The sequence below is a fragment of the Lissotriton vulgaris genome, chromosome 10 (genome assembly GCF_964263255.1).
Source record: "Lissotriton vulgaris chromosome 10, aLisVul1.2, whole genome shotgun sequence".
Taxonomy (NCBI): Eukaryota; Metazoa; Chordata; class Amphibia; order Caudata; family Salamandridae; genus Lissotriton; species Lissotriton vulgaris.
The window spans coordinates 58,811,517-58,831,276 of NC_141698.1; the positions used below are offsets into that span (position 1 = coordinate 58,811,517).

The window sequence follows — 19,760 nt, forward strand, 5'->3', positions numbered from 1 at the left end:
TCGTTCCAAATGTCGCACCTGTTCGTGCTCTGCATTGGTTTTTAGTTGTATTCGACCTGAACAAGTAATATTACAAGCTGGTTGCTTTGAGTTCCTGTTTAAATCCGACACTATATGACGATCGCCTTAAGGTGATTGTTGGCCCAGGTTACTGCGATATGTTTGCTCTACTTCTTTCAAAACTTCTAGGGCATTGGCTTTACCCTCATTTAGCGGACTTGTTTTATGCTCTCCCATTATCGGTGTGCTCCGTTGGGTGTTCTCCCTGACTACTTTTTCCTCATTGCAACTCCCCTGCTGCTGTTTGGTAGTCTTGTCTGGTTGAGCTTGCTTCCTTTCCTCGGTTACACAGCGCGTCCGTGGCTGATGAAGGAGTGGTTCCGTCACCAACACGCAAGGAGTTAAAGTAGTGGCTGTCTTTCTGTTCTTGGTCTGTCTCCCAAAGGGTTGTGACAACCCTGGGGCCTCCACTGTGAGACATGCTGTGTCGGCTCATCAGTCAAGCCATGGTGACTATTTGACTTGTCCTACAACCCGAGAGCCTGGTTTGCAAAGATATTCTGGATTAATGGACATCAGGGATTCAGACAGGGCTCCAACAGTACTCCTGCTAACTTGTGACAGTTGTAGGTTAGTAGGTCAGGTCCAGGGAAAGTTTAGTTCATTCAGAATTGCCGCCATGCAAAGGCCTTTCCGCGTGCAGAATAGTACATAGCATGCAATAATGTAAAACTAAGGTACTGTGGCCTCGTAGTGCGTCCATAGAGTACAAAGATATTTTGCGGACAGTGCCCCATCACAGTTCCTCGTGGAGCTTCTCTACCTGGGAACAACTGGACAGGCGAATGCACATGTCAAGGCCCGGCCCTACATTGAATTGACCAGGACAGCACCCTGGGCGTGAAGAAAATTTAGGGGCAGATTTTTTAAAAATACATGCAACGCAGCACAGCACCCAGGGAGGGAGCAGGGGAGTGCCATATCTTCGGAGATATGGCTCTTTCCCTCGCGCTGCACTGATTTTAGCTGCCCTGCCCCAGGCACACACCTTAGCGCCATAGTACTAGAGTGCGTGCCTGATTCTACCATAAGTTATGTACAGGTAGGGTACCCTTCCTGTACAAAATACCACGCCTAGACAAGTTTTAAAGCTTTTCCCACTTTGTATTTGTGCTGCACACATGCAAAGCCGGAAAACAAAGGAGAAATTAAAACAGTTCTTCTTTTAAGTGGGGTTAAAATTTGGTGTTAAACCCTGTCTACAATGGTTTGTAGATAGTGTTTTGCACCAAAAGGCATGGATGGTTGCATAGGAATGCCCATATACCACCCACGTAACACACTCTTGGTGCTAAGTAATGTTTTGCACTGCTTTACTGTACTTGAAAGTAAATTTCCCCCAAAAAATGTTGTTCTGGTGTTGTGACGCTAACCCAGTGCGAAATGTTTGGAAATCTATCCCTTGGAGTTAGTTGTAAGGGCAGGCGGGTCGTAGTGGTGTGAAACAGGAGGTTGATGGGGTTCTAACATTGACGCGGAGTTACATTAAGGTTTGATTACAAATTCTTTAACTGGACCGAGTGAAACCAAGTGGGACGGACGAGCTGCTGTTTGCATGGCATTAAGTCAATCGGCTCCCTGCTGCGCCCCTCGAAATATTGGCCACCTGGGCCCGGCTTGCCCATGCCCAAGGACAGCCATGCACGTGTCTCTCTTCCTTGCAGCACCCTAGAAAGTTTGCAAGGCAGTTGTGTACTTTGTAATACAGAGCAAACACACTGACAGGAGATAAGAAACGATATCGACACTGGCCATTACTCTGCCTACCACAGCCATAGGCCCTCCTCCGCTCGCCCAAAATATAAAAAAAAACAAAGATTTATTTTAATTAATCCTGGAATAATTACTAACTCATTAGATGCTCCTGGTTGTCTGTTTTACACTTAAAACGTCTAAGCTTCCTTCCACAACCATGCTGTTACATATATAAAACACAAATACGTCTTTATTTAAACACGCAAAAGCTTTTCAGTAAAAACACAAAACTGGATTCGCTGGCTTTGCCAATGCTTGTTTTGCACTTTCCTTCCAATGCTGTCTTTCGAACCACCTTGGTGCGCTGCGGAAGGCTCTGGAAAGGCAGGTCTCGTCCATAGTCTGGCACCGAGCTCCTCTGCTGCGAATGTGTGACACATTTAGGAAGTGTAAGCATAATTAAGGCAACAGCTGTGCAGACGCGTTAACAACACGCAGGGTCGTGTTTTTTTTCTCTTTTTTTCTTGCAGATTTCACTCTGACTGGGAGACCAGCTGCAGCAGCTTCAACGATCCCATGGTCGACTCGGGCAAAGCCAGCGCCATCTCAGTGTCCAGCTGGCCCATGGAACCCATTCAGTGGACGCCGTTCCCCATCCTGCACCAACTAAGTGCTCAGTCACCGGTACGTTAGTGGACCTGCTTCAAGCCGTGTGAGTCTCACTTATTGGCAGTGCTTAATTTGAGCCGGTGGTTTCCGGTGCTCGCCTCCGGCACTTAATTGTCAACACCGGCTCTTGTGACAGTCTGCCACAAGGTGGCGCTGTCTGGCTAATTTAGAGATGAGCACAACAACAGGCAATTATTAATTTAATATACATAAAAAATGACTATTTCCTACTGCCCAAGCAATTCTTATAGCTTTGGAGGCCTTAAATAGTCAGAGTTCTCACACTTGTACAAGTGCAGTGGTTGGTAGTTGTGTTGTTACTATCATTGGCAGCGTGGCAGGGGAAGTGTGTGGTGCAAGCTGCTGTGGGCTTCTGATGAGAGCCCTGACACTTAATATTTTACAAACTAAGCACTGCATTGGGTGTGTGTGCGCCTTGAACTCTGGCCATTTTCAATGGGCCGCTGGGTGGCAGGTGCCCACATCACGTACAGCAGCTTCAACCACTGCGATGTTCGAGCCAACAGCACTTCGCATTCCTGAATTTGCAGACCCATGTCTATAATGGTGTATGTGAAACTACATGTCCCAGAATGCAAAGTGCTTTGGTTTAAAACCAGGGCTACATGAGGGATGACATGGAGTCATTCCTCAGCAGTCATGTGGATTATTATGGAGCTTCTCACCTTGGAATAATATTTGAGACACTATATTTATTTTGAATTTTATTTATTTTGAAAGTTTTATATAGCGCGAACAAGATCTTTGCAGATAACAGAGCGCTTTACATAGACGAGGGGTAAGAGGTAGGGTGGGTACACGAGGGAGCATAGCAAGTAATACAGATAGGAGGGAGTATGACAAATCGGGTAAGGTCGATAATACTGGTAAAACACATGTGCAAATGGATCAAACAAGAGTACAGATCGACGCAGAGTCTTAAAAAATCAAAAGTAGTAGTTCAAGTGTATTTAGCCATGAGGATAGCTTTAACTTCTTTCTTAAAAAGAAAAGTGGAGGAGAGGAGCCTGGTTTCAGGAGGGAGTGAGTTCCAGATCCTAGGCGCCATTCCTGAGAAGGAGCGTTTGTAAGTTCTTTCCTTCCGGAATCTTCGAGGCTTCAGCAGAAGATTTTTTGTGCTTCTGGTGGTTCTGGAGCCGCCGGAAATTGTCAGCTTCTGAGTGAGGTAGCCAGGTGAGTTTAGGTGAATAGCCTTGTGCGTCAAGCAAGCAATTTTCAGATGTATTCGGGCTTCAAAAGGCAGCCAGTTCAGGGATTTAAAGTCAGGGGAGATATGTGAGTGTTTTTTTGATCCAGTGATGAGTCTCCCTGCCCTTTTAGTGAAGCTCTTAGGGGTACAGTTGTAGTTAGGGGGGAGACCGCAGAGGGCGATGCTGCCGTAGTCTATGCGAGGGATGATTAGTGCTTTTACTGCAGTTTGGAAGTCTTTGGCTGGGAGGAAGGGTTTAAGTTTCCTCAAGGAATTTATTTGGAAGTTCGCTCCCTTAGTTGCCTTGCTGATATGCTGCTGCATGTTGAGATTGGCGTCAAGTGTTATGCCTAAAGATTTTTATTCTACATACATGTGCTAAGTATCCATAGGTATTACAGGCAGTTTTAAAGAGAAACCACCAGAATACTCATGGTGTGTAAAATAACCTAGGCACATTGTTTCCACAGCAAACCATGTATGTGCCTTTAGGAAAAGTGTGTGCTTCTCCTTCAGGGCTGGTCTGTGGATGGTGTGGCAAGTGAGTTCATCACTCCAGCCATACAAGCAGCCCCATGCCCTACAGCTTGATGTGTGTTTTTGTTGTGTCCTGGGTAAACCTTAATCACGACTCTTCACCTGATTGTGAGAAAATAACTATCTTCCTGTGCCTCAGTTCCCTCTTCTCTCCAAATGGGGTGGTTAGAAAATAAGGTGGCAAAATCACTTTAATTGATTCATCTGAGACAAACACATACATCTACATCTTGACATGAGAGGGTTTTCTGGAGCACAGCATCATTAGACTTGGTGTAATGGTCAACCAATGTGCTTGAACCCTGAAATATGGAGCCCAGGCCGGCAGTGCTGTAGAATTAACCCTGGGTGGAGTTCCACTATGCAGAACTCCGCAAAGTGCAAAAAACTCCGCTACGCAGAGCTCCGCGGCGAAGTTTATTTAGATAAATGCAGTTCGCGATGATTTTCAGTGCCAGCTGCTTGTCCGCACTGTGCAATCATCGCAAACTGCACCATGCACAGCTCAAGTGGACGCTGCTTCCTTTCTGCCACTCGAGTAGATTTTACTCGAGCAGCAGCTTTCTCAACGCGAACGGAATGTTTCTTATCATGAGCATACGCGACCACTCGCAATGAGAAATGTGACCGTCTGCGTTGAGAAATCTAGCCAGGAGTTTTATTTTCTACCTTCGCGCTTGCCAACTTGATGTTGGCGATCGCGAACAAGGAAAAATCTCACGGGGCGGTAGATTTTCCTCACTCGCGCTTGCCAACTCGACGTTAATGAACGTGAGCGAGGGAAAAAACTTGGAACGGAGTTGTTCGGAACTCTGCGAGCTCCGCGTAACGCAGAGTGCAGAAAACTCCGCGAGCAAAGCGGAGTTCACCCCCCAGACTTATGCAGAAGGGGTTTCTATAACTGGGACAATAGCAACCTGCCCCTCTAGGTTCCACCAGGTGGCAGCATTGATGAACAAATACAGCCCTCTAGGAGTATTGATAGAAACACACCCCAGGACATGTACCAAAATAGCACATACATTACACCAGTGGTCTTCAAACATTTTAATACCGCCCAAAAATCATTAGGCCCCTCTCCGAATTTTTCACAATTATTCTATAAAATTGGCAATTTAAAAATATTTTTGGACCAATTTAAAGATTGCGATGACGTTTTGTCACTGTTTTAAAAATGCAACTAAATACATGATTGCTAAACATACTACTCTGGTCAGGCAGGCCTTACTAACATGTAACTGTATCCTTTGTGTAATTATTGGAAATAGGGGTTGGGGTTTTGAAAAATACTTGGAGTCCCTTCCCTTGTGACACCTTCTCCCAGACAGAATATAAATGACAAAAGATGTTAGTGATGGTCCATTAATTTGCGGATTACTGCCGCCCCCTTGCGAACACTTGAGGCCCCCCTAAGGGGGCCTGCCCCCCAGTTTTAAGACTCCTGCATTAGACTGAGCTGATTTAGTCTGGAGCACACCTAATGGTGCTAGATTGCTTAATAAGAGGTGTGACAAATTCCGTGATGTCACTGGTGCAGTTGTTGTGGTCCTGGTAACCTGTATCCAAGGGTTCCGCTCAAGGAGAAGTTTGCTGTGAAACGCAGCTTGAAGCAACGTGTTCTATATAGCTGGTGGGGGTGTTTTTGATAATTATGGCAAGTCCTTTTCCGGGCTTGTGCGGACGATCTCGTCTGGTGATTTTCAAGCCAATGGCGATCTCTGGTGTAGAGGAAGCAATCAGTCATGTTTCTGTGCGGAGGAGGCGGTCTGGAGCAGGATCTTGCAGCAGGTCCCATATCTCTGTGGCATGTTGAGTGAGCGGGTGTTAAGGTACATGCATGTGAGTTTGGCGTGCTATGTTGATAGTGGTTGGTCCATGTTGATGTGAGCGGGTGGTTGCTTTGGGTGAGCGGGTGGTTGCTTCGGGTGAGCCGTGTTGGGGTGGGAGATGGGAGCGCATGAGGAGGCAAATGCAAAAGCATCCTCAAAGGTATATGGAGCAAGGCAGAATCTGGGTCCAAAATGATGGACCAGGCACAGAAAAGTCCCAGGGGGGTTAGGGCTATGCACCTGCTTAAACCCAACACGTTACCATACCCACCCATGCTGCCAGACACCTATTGGGTCTGATTTACTCCTGCATCAACAGCATCATTGGTGACAAGCCAGCTCGTTTGACATGGGCTGACCACGCCTTTCTCAGGTTTGACAAACCCATTCCGCATCAATACAAATCCACCACCTCTAGACCCACCCGCCACAGTTGGGAAAAACACAGAAAAGGATGGGGTTTCCGCACCAGTGCAGCGCACCAGCAACCTGCCAAAACCTATCAAGAACCTCAAGAGCTTGTGGCCTACAACCCCCGACCACAACACGCCTTCACAAAAGGACTCCTACCGATCAGCGAAGCACCAACACCCATCCTCAATAACTCCATTGACTCAGCTACATTTCCAAACTCCTGGAAACACACCATCTCCCCTCCTACCTTACGCAGTCCAGGTCTAGCAGAAGCTTCTCAAATGACTCACCGACCACTTCAGCAACCACCAGTTCCACAATGTCCGGATTCTGGAACAACCATAGTACAATAGTACATAAACAGCACTCATCGCCACCACAGATGATATCCATATAATCCTTGACTGAGGAGAGACAGCAGCCTTCATTCTCTGCAGTATTTGACGCTGTCTCACACCCCATCCTCATGAGGTGCCTGCCGAAGATTGGCATCAAGACTCGCTCTCAGTTGGATCTGTTCCTTCCTAACAGATAGTAGCCTGACATCTCACTCCTCTGACGCCCGCAGGCTCATCTGTGGAGTGCCTCAATGCTCATCGCTCAGTCCCACCATCTTCAACACATACATGATTCATCTGGTCAATGTCATCCGTGCATTCATCAACATCCTCTCCTTCTCTGATGACTCGCAACTCGTACTCTCCATCTTAGACAAGACTGCCTAACAGATGAAACAAGTTCACTACCTGCATGACCAACGTCGCTAACCGGGTGAAAGACAACTGTCTCAAACGCAATATGGACAAGGCAGAAGTAGTGATCTTTGGCAAGAACATCTTACCAAGGGATTCCAACTGGTGGCCGTCAGAACTTCGACCTACACCCAGCTCCCGGAACCTCAGAATCATAATTTTCAACAAATTAGACCTGATTGCACAAGTCCACACTGTCACTGCATCCTGTTTCCACACCCTGAAGATGCTGAGAAAGATATTCTAATCACTCCCTAGCAAGAACGAGAAAGACGGTTACTCACGCCAACATCACCAGCAAGTTGGACTACGGGAACACCCTCTATGCTGGCATCACCAAGCAACTCACCAGAAGACTACAAACCACCCAGAACTCTGCAACCAGACTCAACCTCAACCTCCCATGCAATGCTCACATCACACCACACCTCACAGAGCTCCATTGGCTCCCAATACACAAACACGCCCACTTCAAACTCCTCACACACATTGAAGGCACTTCACAACTTGGGTCCGACCTCCATGAACAGCTGCATCTCCTTCCAATAACCGTCCAGACACCTCCGCTCTGCAGGACTCCTACTCGCACACATTCCACGTCTATACAGAAACAGATCAGGCGGACGGGTGTTCTCTTACATTGCTCCTAAAGCGTGGAACAACCTTCCACTTCACATCAAAGCCTACTCCTTTCTACTTAAATTTCGCAAGAAGCGGAAGACCTGACTTTCCAATTAACCAACCCAGGACTAAGTGCACACAACTGCACAGTGCCAGGATGCTATCTGAGGTGATAGTGTACTTTAAAAATACATATAACATATCCCAAAACAGGACAGAATTTCCCTGAAACCAGAGGTCTGAAATTTGGACCTTGGTTAAAGGGGAACAGCGTTTACCATGCAACTTTTACCACGCAGACCTTTACCACGCAACTTTTACAACGCAAGTCGTTACAACGACTTGCCCTGGGGGGCGCTGTAGGATAGGGAATAGTTTAATTTACTATCCAAAACCTTCCCTACTATCCACGGGGAATGGAGTTGGAATAGTAAATTAAACTATTCACTATCCAGCACCCCCCAACGCAAGTCGTTGTAACGACTTGCGTTGTAAAACCTGCGTGGTAAAGGCATGCGTTGTAAAAGCATGCATAGTAACGACATACATCCTTGGTTAAACCCTCTTAACACAATCTGACAAAGAACAGACCTATTGCAATACTTTTCTCGCCAAATATCAGATTGCCAATTTTGGAATACAAACTTCACATTTTGAGCACATAAATTAAATTTCTCTCAAAAAAGCTTTTAGTGTTTGAAAAAAAACAGTAGCTTGTGTCAAAAACACCAGCGTTTCATAATTTCTACATTCACATTTTTGTTTTCAAAATATTTTCCTATTTCTTAGTAATCACATGTTCTAGTGCCTTACATGGAGAGATTTGGCCTCACTTTAATACGCCAGTCAATTTCACATCCATTGTTTACAGGTGTTACTTCTGCATCTATTCGGGGGCCTATGTTCCTTCCCTAAAACTATATTGAAGCTAAAATCCAATTGGCATCGCTGGCCACATGTAAGCCCCTGGTAAATGGTACCCAGGGCATTGTGACTTGAGAAGACCCCTAAGGGCTGCAGCACTTGTTGTGCCACCTTAGGGGCCCTGCACCCTGACACACACACACACTGACACACACACACACACACACACTGACACACACACACACACACTGACACACACACACACACACACACACACACACACACACACACACACACACACACACACACACACACACACACACACACACACACACACACACACACACACACACACACACACACACACACACACACACACACACACACACACACACACACACACACACACACACACACACACACACACACACACACACACACACACACACACACACACACACACACACACACACACACACACACACACACACACACACACACACACACACACACACACACACACACACACACACACACACACACACACACACACACACACACACACCCACACACACACCCCCCCCCCCACATCCCTGTGTGCCATGCCCTCAAACCCACTGTCCTGGCATTCCGCAGTCACCCCTCTAGCTGGGTGCCCTATGCCGGTGGTGTGGGCACAGATGCATGAGCCCTGTGCCCCTACAGTACCTAGGGCCATTCCTGGGCACTGTAAGTGCAGTGATGCCATTAAGAGTATATGGTGCTGGGAGGTTGTCATTATGAACTCCACAGCACCATAATGGCTACACTGAAGACTGACAAGTTTGATATCAAACTTCTCAGCACATTAAACCCACACTGATGCCAGTGTGGGATTTAATGTACAAATGCACTACAGAGGGCATTTTAGAGATGCCCCATGAAACCTAACCTACAATCCACGACTTGTCTGAGAGGCTGCCTAGGCTGTCTCACAGCAGACATGTTGCTGGACCCCTGGGTGGAGAGCCCCCGCTCTCCTGGGCCTGCAACAATGCACATCCTGGGCGAGGTGCTCGGTCTCCTCCCCAAGGATGGGCAGGGGGAGCTTCAAAGGCATGCCGCCTTTGTGAGCTTCTCCAGGCCACTTGCTGTACTCCGCAACTGGCCCCCACCAGTTCTGACTCTGACTCCCACTCTGGCAGGAAGACTAGCTGGAAACCCTACGTCAGGAAAGGGTGTGTGTCAGTCTGTGCCAACTCCACCACTCAGGTGGAGGCGGCACAGTGAAGCACGACTCCGAGTTACCGCCATCTTGAGGATGGGGAGCCCTACCCAATCACAGCTAGGCTCCTGCCCCCCTCCCACAGAAGAGGAGCAGGCTAGGGGGTGTACCCACCCCAGGACAGGGACCTATTGGTCCCTGCCCTCACCCTACCTATAACACCCCTAAATGTTGTATTTAGGGGCACCCTGAATCTTCCTTCCTCAGATCCCGATACAAGGAAGAAGATCAAGAAGAAGACCCGCCGTGCAGCTGCTAACAAAAGGACGACACCAACTGACTTGGCCCCAGCCCTACAGGCCTGTTGATCCTTGAACCTGCTCCTGCTAAATCTCGGTGACTCCTGCGGGCAGCAACCTTGAAAACCCTGAAGGACCTGCCTGCCTTGACCCTCTGAAAGACTGGGACTCCCTTGAGCAGTGGTTCTGCTCAAACAGCCATACCCTCGGTGCCAGCCAAAAACCGTGACTCCAACACACTCTGCACCTGCCGAGCCCGGCCCGAGTGACCCAAGACCACAAGGACGTCCCCCCGGCGACTGGGACCCGAGGTCCAGTGCCCAAAGACCCGCCTCGACGAACCAGAAGACGCCTGCAGCCTCACAACCAGGGACCCCTCCAACCACGACCAGCTGAGGGTAAGATTTCCCAACGCCAAAAGACACACCTGCACCCGGCACCCCACGGCCCCCTGTGCCCAACTCCTGGATGCCTACCTATCCTCCCAGACCCCAACTTACCTCTCGAAGTGCTGGTCGCTCCTGAACAATCTCCGTCCCTGAGCCTGCAGCCTTTTTTTCCACTTTCCAAGATCCCCATTGGTTAACATTGAGCGCCCGAAGGCTCAAAAGCACCCTGCACCCAGCCGCCCGAGTGCCCCTGGCAGTGCAACCTTTGCCCTATTCTACTTCCCCAGTTGCCCTGAGCAAGTGACCAGGAGCCTAGCTCCCACAGCCGCGTGACCTGCTAGCCAGCAGCCACCAACCGAAGGCCCCCTGCCTCTCATTGGATAACATTGGGTCTAACTACCTCTGCACCCAGCTGCCCTTGTGTCGCTGAGGGTGTACCAACTGTACCTACCTGACCCTGGGAGACCCCGGAGTCTATGCCCAGAACCTTAACTCTGCCAGTCGAGTACTTACCTAAAAGCCGATAACTCACTTTTCTTCTATAGGCTAACATTGACTGGTTTCACTCAGAAATTCTTCTAAGTATGGCGTTTTGGAACTTTAAAATATTCACCTAAAATCAGCCGAACAACAAATGCAGATTTACTCGCCTGTTATCAGGGGAGACCTCCGTGTTGCATCTTTTAGCCCAGCACAAACCCTGAAAAGTAATCCTTACCGTACTTACCAGTAACTTGAATTTTCTTCCACAGGAAACCATTGACTGTTTTTCTGTGAAATTTCTTCTAAGTGTCGATTTTTGCAAACTACAAATATTCTTTAAAAATTGTACCAACTACCAAAACATAATTACTTACCTGTCTTAGATAGAAGTCCCAGTGCTGAACCTAGGAGTCCAGTATTGGATTACAAAAGTAACGTGAATATACTTTACTTGCAAGTAGAATTTCCTTCCGTAGGATAACATTGGTACTTTCATCTGAAAAAGTTTCCAAGTGTCAACTTTTAAAATACAATAATATTCCATAAAAATCACTACTGTAACCAAAACGCTTTTACTTAACCGTTTACAGCTTAGGTCCTGGGACTGAATCGAGGATCCAGTCCTGTGGTTAGAAAAGTAATTTCAAAAAGTAATCAATTGCATTTATCTAGAAAAACCCATTGAGCTCAATGTTAAATTGTGTTGCCTATTGCAACCACCGTAGCTATTGTATTTACAAAGTCTATTACCTATTTTGCAAACTAATTCCCTAAAGACACTCATATTGAGAAGTATATTTTGATACCTTGTTGGTTCTAAAATAAAACAACTATATCTTTTGATACAAAACAATTGGCCTAGAGTTCAGTTCTTGAGTGTGTGAGACCATTTGCTGACGGAGGGCCCGATTCACAGAACTAACAAGACAAAATCCTAAACTTACTACTTTTGGTGTTCACAGAAGTTAGGATTTTGTCTTACATACAGACTTAAGACAGACTTAAGACAAAATCCTAACTTAAGTCTGTCTTAAGACAAACTTAAGACAAAATCCTAACTTCTGTGAATACAAACAGTAGTAAGTTTAGGATTTTGTCTTCAGTTAGTTCTGTGAATCGGGCCCTGAGCGAGTACAACAGATGCTTTACACTGTCCTCTGATACTGCCTTACTGCTCGACCAAGCTACCACTTTAGAAAGTAAGGTTATATCTAACTTTAGCCTCTGCCAAACCTCTGGGGACTCTATACACACTGTACCTTACTTTGGTTCAGTATATATAGAGCCACTTTCTTACAGGCTACTTCATATCCGCTCCGTTTTTCACTTGAATGCGCTGCCCCCACGGCAACACGACTTTGCAGCTGCCCTGGAGGCACCCTATTCAATGTAGTAGGGTGCACTTCCGCTGTTTTTGGGTGCGCCGTGTCGCTAACAGGGAAAGTGCGCCCTATGTTTCATAGGGCCCCTGGTCTTGATTCCATCGCCTGCCTATTTCTGCTGCCACAATACATTTATTGCCTCTTTATCTCACTCTTGCGGGTACTTGTTCATTCTTTCTCTCTGATTGTCACTGTATTCCTACCCTTCTCTTATCCCTAATTTCTCTACTTTGTCTCCCTTGATCTGGGTCGGTCTTATTCTGAAAAATAATCCCGGGGGTCCAAAAATGAGTGGAGGCGCCCACCGGCACAAATTAACTATGGTATGTAGCACTGGAGCAGTATAGAAACTGAGAACGAAAGAGGACAGACATCACGGGAAGGAGGATACAGAGAATAAACACAAGTTAAGGCAAGAAAGAGAACTGATTCTAATGGAAAGAGGAAGATAAAACCGGCAGCGAATGGAAGAAAATGAATGAAATCCTATACTAGAACGGGAGTGTATGAGGGAACAGACACCACAGGGAGAGTGTAAGAGAACAGATACCAAAGAGAGACAGAACACTCAACATACAATGAGAAGGGAAGGAGGGCTTAGAAGTTACAGATGGGAAAAGAGAACAATAAAGAGGGGCAAGGCGAGCAAACAATTTTCACTTTTCTCTCCCTTCTGGTATTTTTATTCTGTTCCTTTTTCTCCCTTTGGTTTCTGTTCTCTGTTGCTTTCTCTATTGTCTGCAGTGCTTGAAATGGGGGAAAAAAGTGCAGGTACTCTGTACGAGAGTACCTGCTTGCTTCTGAGAAGTGCCGTTACTCTCCAATAAAAAGTATTATGGTTCCCTTGAGAAGTGCAGGTACTTCTCAAAATAAAACGTGCCGGTACTCGGTGTCGGACAGTACCGGCCCATTTAAAGCACGGGTTGTCTGTAATATGTACTTCCATCTTTGGCGCTCTGCTCTTTTCCTGTGATCCCTTCCAACCCTCGTCTCTAGAATTTAAAAAAACCTGTCCATTTTACTCCCCGTTGTGCCTCCACAACGTAACAAAACTAATGCGCAAGAAAAACAAAACAACCAAAAAATGGTACTAACCTACTGACTACTAATCTTGGGTTCCGGAGTAGCGATCTACTCGCCGAAAAATAGCCTCAAACCCTGTCAGAGGTCGTAGGCACTATATAAAACATTTCCAATAACAATTCTAGTCGCAGTCTTTGGTACTCTCCTGCTATCTGGTGGCCTGACGTAAACCAGCACAAGTGACCAGAATTTCCTCATCTCGGCTCAGTAGAGAGCACTGCCACTCTTTTTTCTTGGACAAAGAAGTAGGGGCCAGATGTAGGTAAGTAACATTTACCGATTCTTAATTACCGAGAATTACCGAATTTTACCGATTCGGTAATTAAGAATCGGTAAATGTGATGGGTGGGTATGTAGGGAATCCAGATGTTCCCTTTTACCGAATCGGTAAAAGTCGGTATTTACCGATTCGGTAAATACCGAATCGGTAAAGCCTATTGATTCCTATGGGCTTCAAAGCCCATAGGAATCAATAGGCTTTACCGATTCGGTATTTACCGAATCGGTAAATACCGAATTTCACAAGGGTGCAGGGGGTGTCACTTTGACACCCCCTGGCACCCCCTAAACAGGATTGGGTGCCATGTGGCAGGCGTACAAGCCCTAGGGGCAGGTCTGCCTGCCACATGGCATAGGTGTGCATGCACACATGTGCATGCACACCGGAATCGGTATTTTACCATGAAGTCGGATTTCATGGTAAAATACCGATTCGTTAAGGCCTTTGGGACTCGGAAGAGTCCCACCTACATATGGAATTTGCAGAATCGGTAAAATTACCGATTCGGTATTTTACAGAATCGGTAATTTTACCGATTCTGTAAATGTAGATTTACCTACATGTGGCCTTGGATTTAGGCCCCTACATACCGATTGGCCATTTACCGGTCGGTAACGGCCGAAATCGGCCGTTACCGGTCGGTAAATGGCCTGAAACGGCCACCTACATCGGGCCCTAGGACATTACCTCTGAGGATGTCATTTTCACCCCACTGTGTGGCACACTGCACAGGGGTTGTTTCTCTGCTCCTTGCCCTCTTAGATTCATGCTTCCGCGCCATGGCTGGAATGCTTGGCCTTCCATCGCGGCTCTCTGCACCGGAGGAAATATGTGGTTACTTCCCATCGAGCACGACACTAGTTTAGTGGGACAGCGGCGCTTCCATAGCTTTTTTTTTATTCTGCTGCGGTAAGGTGTAGCATTTTTAGCATTTATGGGTCACCTCATCACCACTCCAATAACGCCCATAGGCGCTTCTGTGCAGTGGCCAGGTGGTACCCGGTGCGGAAAATTTCTTGACACCCCCTGCTTGACAAAAATGTGTTTAAAACACATTTTTGCCATTTTGTCACCCCCCTCAGTGATGACACCCGCGGCGGCCCACACCCACCGCTCCCCCCTTCCTACACCCCTGCCCCTGTGCCACAACTTCCTAAATTAGGCAGTGATCAAAGGTCAGTCTCCACTTCAGGGTCCCTGCTCCACTCTGACGAAGGAGCCTGTAAAGTGGGGGGCTATAGGCCCACAGACTTGCAAATAAGGCGCGCACACACAGTGACTTTGGTACTGATTGAAAACTGGCCCAGGGCACGTGCGCCCGGTCCCGTTTATTTTCAGGGTCACCTGACCAGTGCGCTTGTGATGGGTGGGTGTTGGGTATGGTACAGCACAAGGCTGAACACTAGAACTTGTCCCGCAGGATACTACATCCCTCTCAAACTTTATTGGAAAAGACACAAACAAAAGTCCGACCTATGGGAAAAACAATCAACAATAACGAGCACCAATGAGTCTCTTCAAGCCATCGGCTGGGCAGGGTTGGAACTCTGAACGGCATGGCCAGGAGGGTTTAGTCCATCTCGGTGTTGTAGTTCGAACTGGCCTGGTCTCATGGTGTAGGAGACTATTTACACAGTTCAATAGAGGTGCATTTGGAGACCTTGAAGGTACTCAGGCTTCGGTGGACGGCAAACCTGCAAAGACTGAGGATGACCTTGGTGAATGAGGGTCTTCCTTGAAGGCGAGGATCATTCCCAGTGCCTGCTGGTAGAGAAGCTTCCGACTTGCCTCTCCTGTCTGGACTCCCCTCTCACAGGAATCTCCTTGAGGCCCCTTCTGCCAGGCTACCATGGAAATGTCTGGGGCCTCCCTTAGGCGTTGCTGAGGAACTTCCAACAGGACCACAGCCAAGTCACCCATGCAGCTGCAAAGGGTGATGTCTCAGAGTCTGTGTGCTCTCGCGGTCAGGACTCGGGTTCACAAGCCTTCATCAGATGGTCTTTGGGTGACCAGTCTCTGTCTGCGACCTCTGTTTCCTGGTGCCAGTCGTGGAGCTTCTACAGACACATCTCTTGTGTCAGGATTCCCCCTCTAACCAAAATTCCCTTGAGGCCCTTGCCCCTGGATTGCCCCATGGCTGTGTGGGGCTTCTCGCAGACCGTGCTGAAGGGTCACTGCAGGACTCCCTATAGGGCTATGACCAAGCCTAATGCAACCCCAAGGGTGGATGGTTCAATAGTCGATTATGCTCTTTTTGGCAGGCCTCAGGTTCACTGGGGCACACAGAAGGTCTCTGCGTGACCAGCCTCCCATGGTGCCAGGAATGCCTGGTCAGTCTCCTGATGTTTTAGACGTTTGTATCCACTCTGATGGTGCAATGCTCCTTCGGTTGTACGGGTGATGCACCTGGTAATGATAACTATTGCCTTCTTACACTTGGGCTACAGGTAGCGGTGTCTTGCTTGGAGTGAGGAGGACTGGATGGACTTCATGACCTCTTGTAGTTTCTTTCTTCGGCATGTGCACTTGCTAGCTAGGATGCAATCACTGCTAAGCAGCCATTGTGAGGTGACTGGACAGTTGCACAGTGAAGAATAGGGTCGGTACGCAGATTGCGCTTATTAGGGGCTGAATTGGTCCTCCCACAAAGCTGTTTCCTGTTACTTCGCTGCACCCCAGTGGCTGGCTTGTGTTGATGGATCCCCTCTCTGGTAGTGGCATGAGCCCTTGGTCTTAACGCTCTTTTTTTTTTTTGCTTGTGCACCTGTGGTGGTTGATTTGTATAAAAATATTATTTAGTTATATTTATTTTCTATAACCAAGCACGCCTTGGACAGGTAATTGTAAAGGGTACTTTTCAAAGCAGGTTGAACAATACAAGCAAGCTGAATGAAAATGTCTTTGTTACAGGTTTGTAAATACTTTCAATACAGTGGAAATGACTGTTAAATTACTTTTGATTACTTTATGGTAAATTTTTTCTACTCAGCGTGATATGCTTAGATATCACACTGGGACATTTCCTAGAGAAAAGGTAAATAAAGCAGTTTTTAGATATATGCAGTTTTCAAGTTCTCATACAAAACCATCTCCACACTTATAACAATTTTCACAAAACAGCAGTCCTATGGGAGGAAATAAAGTTATCGGTTTAAAAGTAAGTACTTGGGAGTTGGTTTTCTGGGGTTCGAACCAGAGTTCCCCCAGGGTCAAGGATGCACTCTCAAAGCACCCTCAGCTGCACTAGGGCGGCCGGGTGCAGAGTACTGTGGCCCAAGGTTATCCAATTAGGGGGCCTCTGGTTGGTGGCTACTCACGAGCAGGCCACAAGGTGTGGGAGCAAAGCTCCTGGTGTTAGGCTAAGGACAAAGGGGGATCGGAGTTAGCACCCAAAGTACATCCGCAGGGGCGGCTGGGTGCAGGGTGCTGTTTTGGCGTTGGGTGCTCAGTTGATTTCAAAAGGGATTCTCTGGGTGCAACAAACACTGCAAGCTCAGGGACGAAGATCTTCTGGAGGTGACCACCGGTTGGAGAGGTAAGTTGTGATGCCTGGGGATGCTGGGACACCGTTGGTTGGGCCACCCAAGGCCGTGGGATGTCAGGTGCAGGGGAGCCTTTAGGCATCGGGGTTTCTTACCGGCTCCCGTCGTGGTCAGGAGGATCCTCCAGAAAGGGTCTGCAGGTGTCGATTGGAGATTCAAGCAAGGTCAAAGATCACTATATCTCAGGTCCCGATCACCAGGGAGATCTCCTCATGGTGTTGGGCCACTCGAACTCTGGTCGTGTGCGTCGGGTGCGACTCACAGATTTGGCCAAAACCAGTCTGTTGTTGAGCAAATCTGGTGCTCACAGGAGACATAGTCTTGGTTTTGGAAGGCAGGGCAGGTCCTTCGGATGCTTGAGAGATGCTGGCTGCAGTACACACCAGGATTTCGCTGGAGCAGGTTCGAGGTGCGGATTGGCCAGTAGGGCTGGGGCCAAGTCAGTGAACGTCCTCCTCTTATAAGTTCAGCATGGCTTCTTCGTCCTTTTTCTTTTCTTCTTGCTCGGTTCTTGTCTGAGGAGGCAAGGTTCGGTGTTGCCCCTAAATACTAGATCTAAGGGCGTTATAGGTAAGTAAAGGTCGGGACCAATGGGTCCCTTCCATGGAGTGGGTACACTCCCTATTATGCCACCTTCCAGTGGGAGGAGGCCTATACCTCTCTGGTTGGCTGGGTCCCCCCCCCCCCCCCCCCCCATCTGCAAGATAGCGGGGACTGAGTTGTGCTTCACCTCCCCTCCCCCACCGGAGGGGTGGAGTTGGCAAAGGTGGGCACACCTCCCTTTCTCCTCGGTTTTTCAGCCGATTCTCCCGCCAGAAGGGGGAGGGTCAGGACCAGGGTGGGTCAGTTGCTAGAAGCAGCAAATGGCTGCGGTAGCTCACAAAGGCGGCAAGCCTTTGAAGCTTCCCCTTCGTGGACCCTGCCCATCCTGGGGGAGGAGGCTTGGCACCTTGTCCCAAGATGTGCATTGTTTCAGGTCCCAGAGAACTGAAGGCTCTCGACCCAGGGGTCCAGAAATATGTCTCAGGGTGGCAGCTGGCGAGCAGACACTCAGCCAGGACAGGTCATTTTTCAGGGGGCATCTCCAAGATGCCTGTTGTGTATTTTTCATTTAATCCCACACTGACATTAGAGTGGGTTTAATGTGCTGAGAAGTTTGATACCAAACTATCCAGTTTTCAGTAAAGACATTATGGTGCTGTGGAGTTTGGAATGACAAACTCCCAGCACCATATACTCTTAAAGGCATTACTGCACTTACAATGTTCAAGAATTAGCTTAGACACTTTAGGGGTACAGGGCTTATGCACCTGTACCCTCACCCCTGATATAGTGCACCCAGCTAGAGGGGTGGCTGACCTATGCCAGGGGGCAGTGGGTTGTAGGCATGGCACACAGGGATGTGTGCCATGTCGACTCTTCACTTTGTTCTGCACCAAAACATGCAGCCTGCAATGGGGGGGAAGAGCAAGAGAGAGGGAATGTATGTATGTAAAGGCCACACTACCCTTGGTATATGGTACCTTTTACAAGGAACTGACCTGTGGCCAAAAGGTGTCAATATGTTTTGGTTTTTAATGCAGTGTAGAGCAAGAACATAGGCCCAGGGTACCTAGTTTGTAGGAACCGAGGGCACACTTGGTCAAAGTACATCAGCAGTTTTGCAAAAAGTGGGGACAACCATGCAAAAAGGGGGCACTTTCTTACAACGTGCACCTGGCCCCATTTATTCTCAGGATCACCAGACGCCTGTGATGGGTGGGTGTTTAGCATGGGTACAGCACAAGGCTGAACACTAGAACGTGTCCAGCAGGGCACTACAGAGTCCTCGAACAAGTTGTGCGAGACGTCCATTCTGAATGCGGCATCCTGTTTAGATTTCATTGTTCACACAGGGCCGGAGCTAAGCTTGCGCAGTGTGGGCAGCTGTCAGGGGCCCTGTACAAAGCCAACAAACAGCGTGCGCCATAGCCAGGCCACACATTTCTATCTCACCCCAAAGATCTTCTTGTTCCCACTCCCCCATCTAATTGAGAGAGTGGTCTGTCACACTGCAACTAGGCCCAGAGGAGGGGCAGTGAGCGCCCTCCACCTGGCCTGGCAGTGATGCTGTAGTACTTTAAAGCATGTGGGAGGTGGGACTCTCCTAGGCCCACTTGCAACATTGCTACCTCCCAGCCACCTACAAGCACCTTCCTTTACAGCCCAAGGACGTTGATGCTTAGGCAACTACTGTGGGTGAACAACCTTTACAACAAAACTTTTACAACGCACTACCATTACAACGCAAACCATTACAACGCATTGCACTGGGGGGCGCTCTAGGATAGTGAATAAGTTTAATTTTCTATCCAACACCTTCCCTAGTGTTCACGGGGACTGGAGTTGGAATAGAAAATTAAACTTTTCACTATCCAGCACCCCAAAGCGCTATGCGTTGTAAAGGT

General features: G+C 48.0%; 1 protein-coding gene across 1 annotated transcript in view; it reads left to right on the forward strand.

Moving 5' to 3' along the window:
• Window positions 1-19,760, forward strand: part of LOC147684616 (uncharacterized) — a 153,026-nt gene that overhangs the window by 104,539 nt on the left and 28,727 nt on the right. Inside the window, exon 10 of the mRNA XM_086939720.1 lies at window positions 2,286-2,439. Coding sequence (XP_086795846.1) covers window positions 2,286-2,439 — 154 coding nt within the window. The remainder of the gene's footprint in view (window positions 1-2,285; window positions 2,440-19,760) is intronic.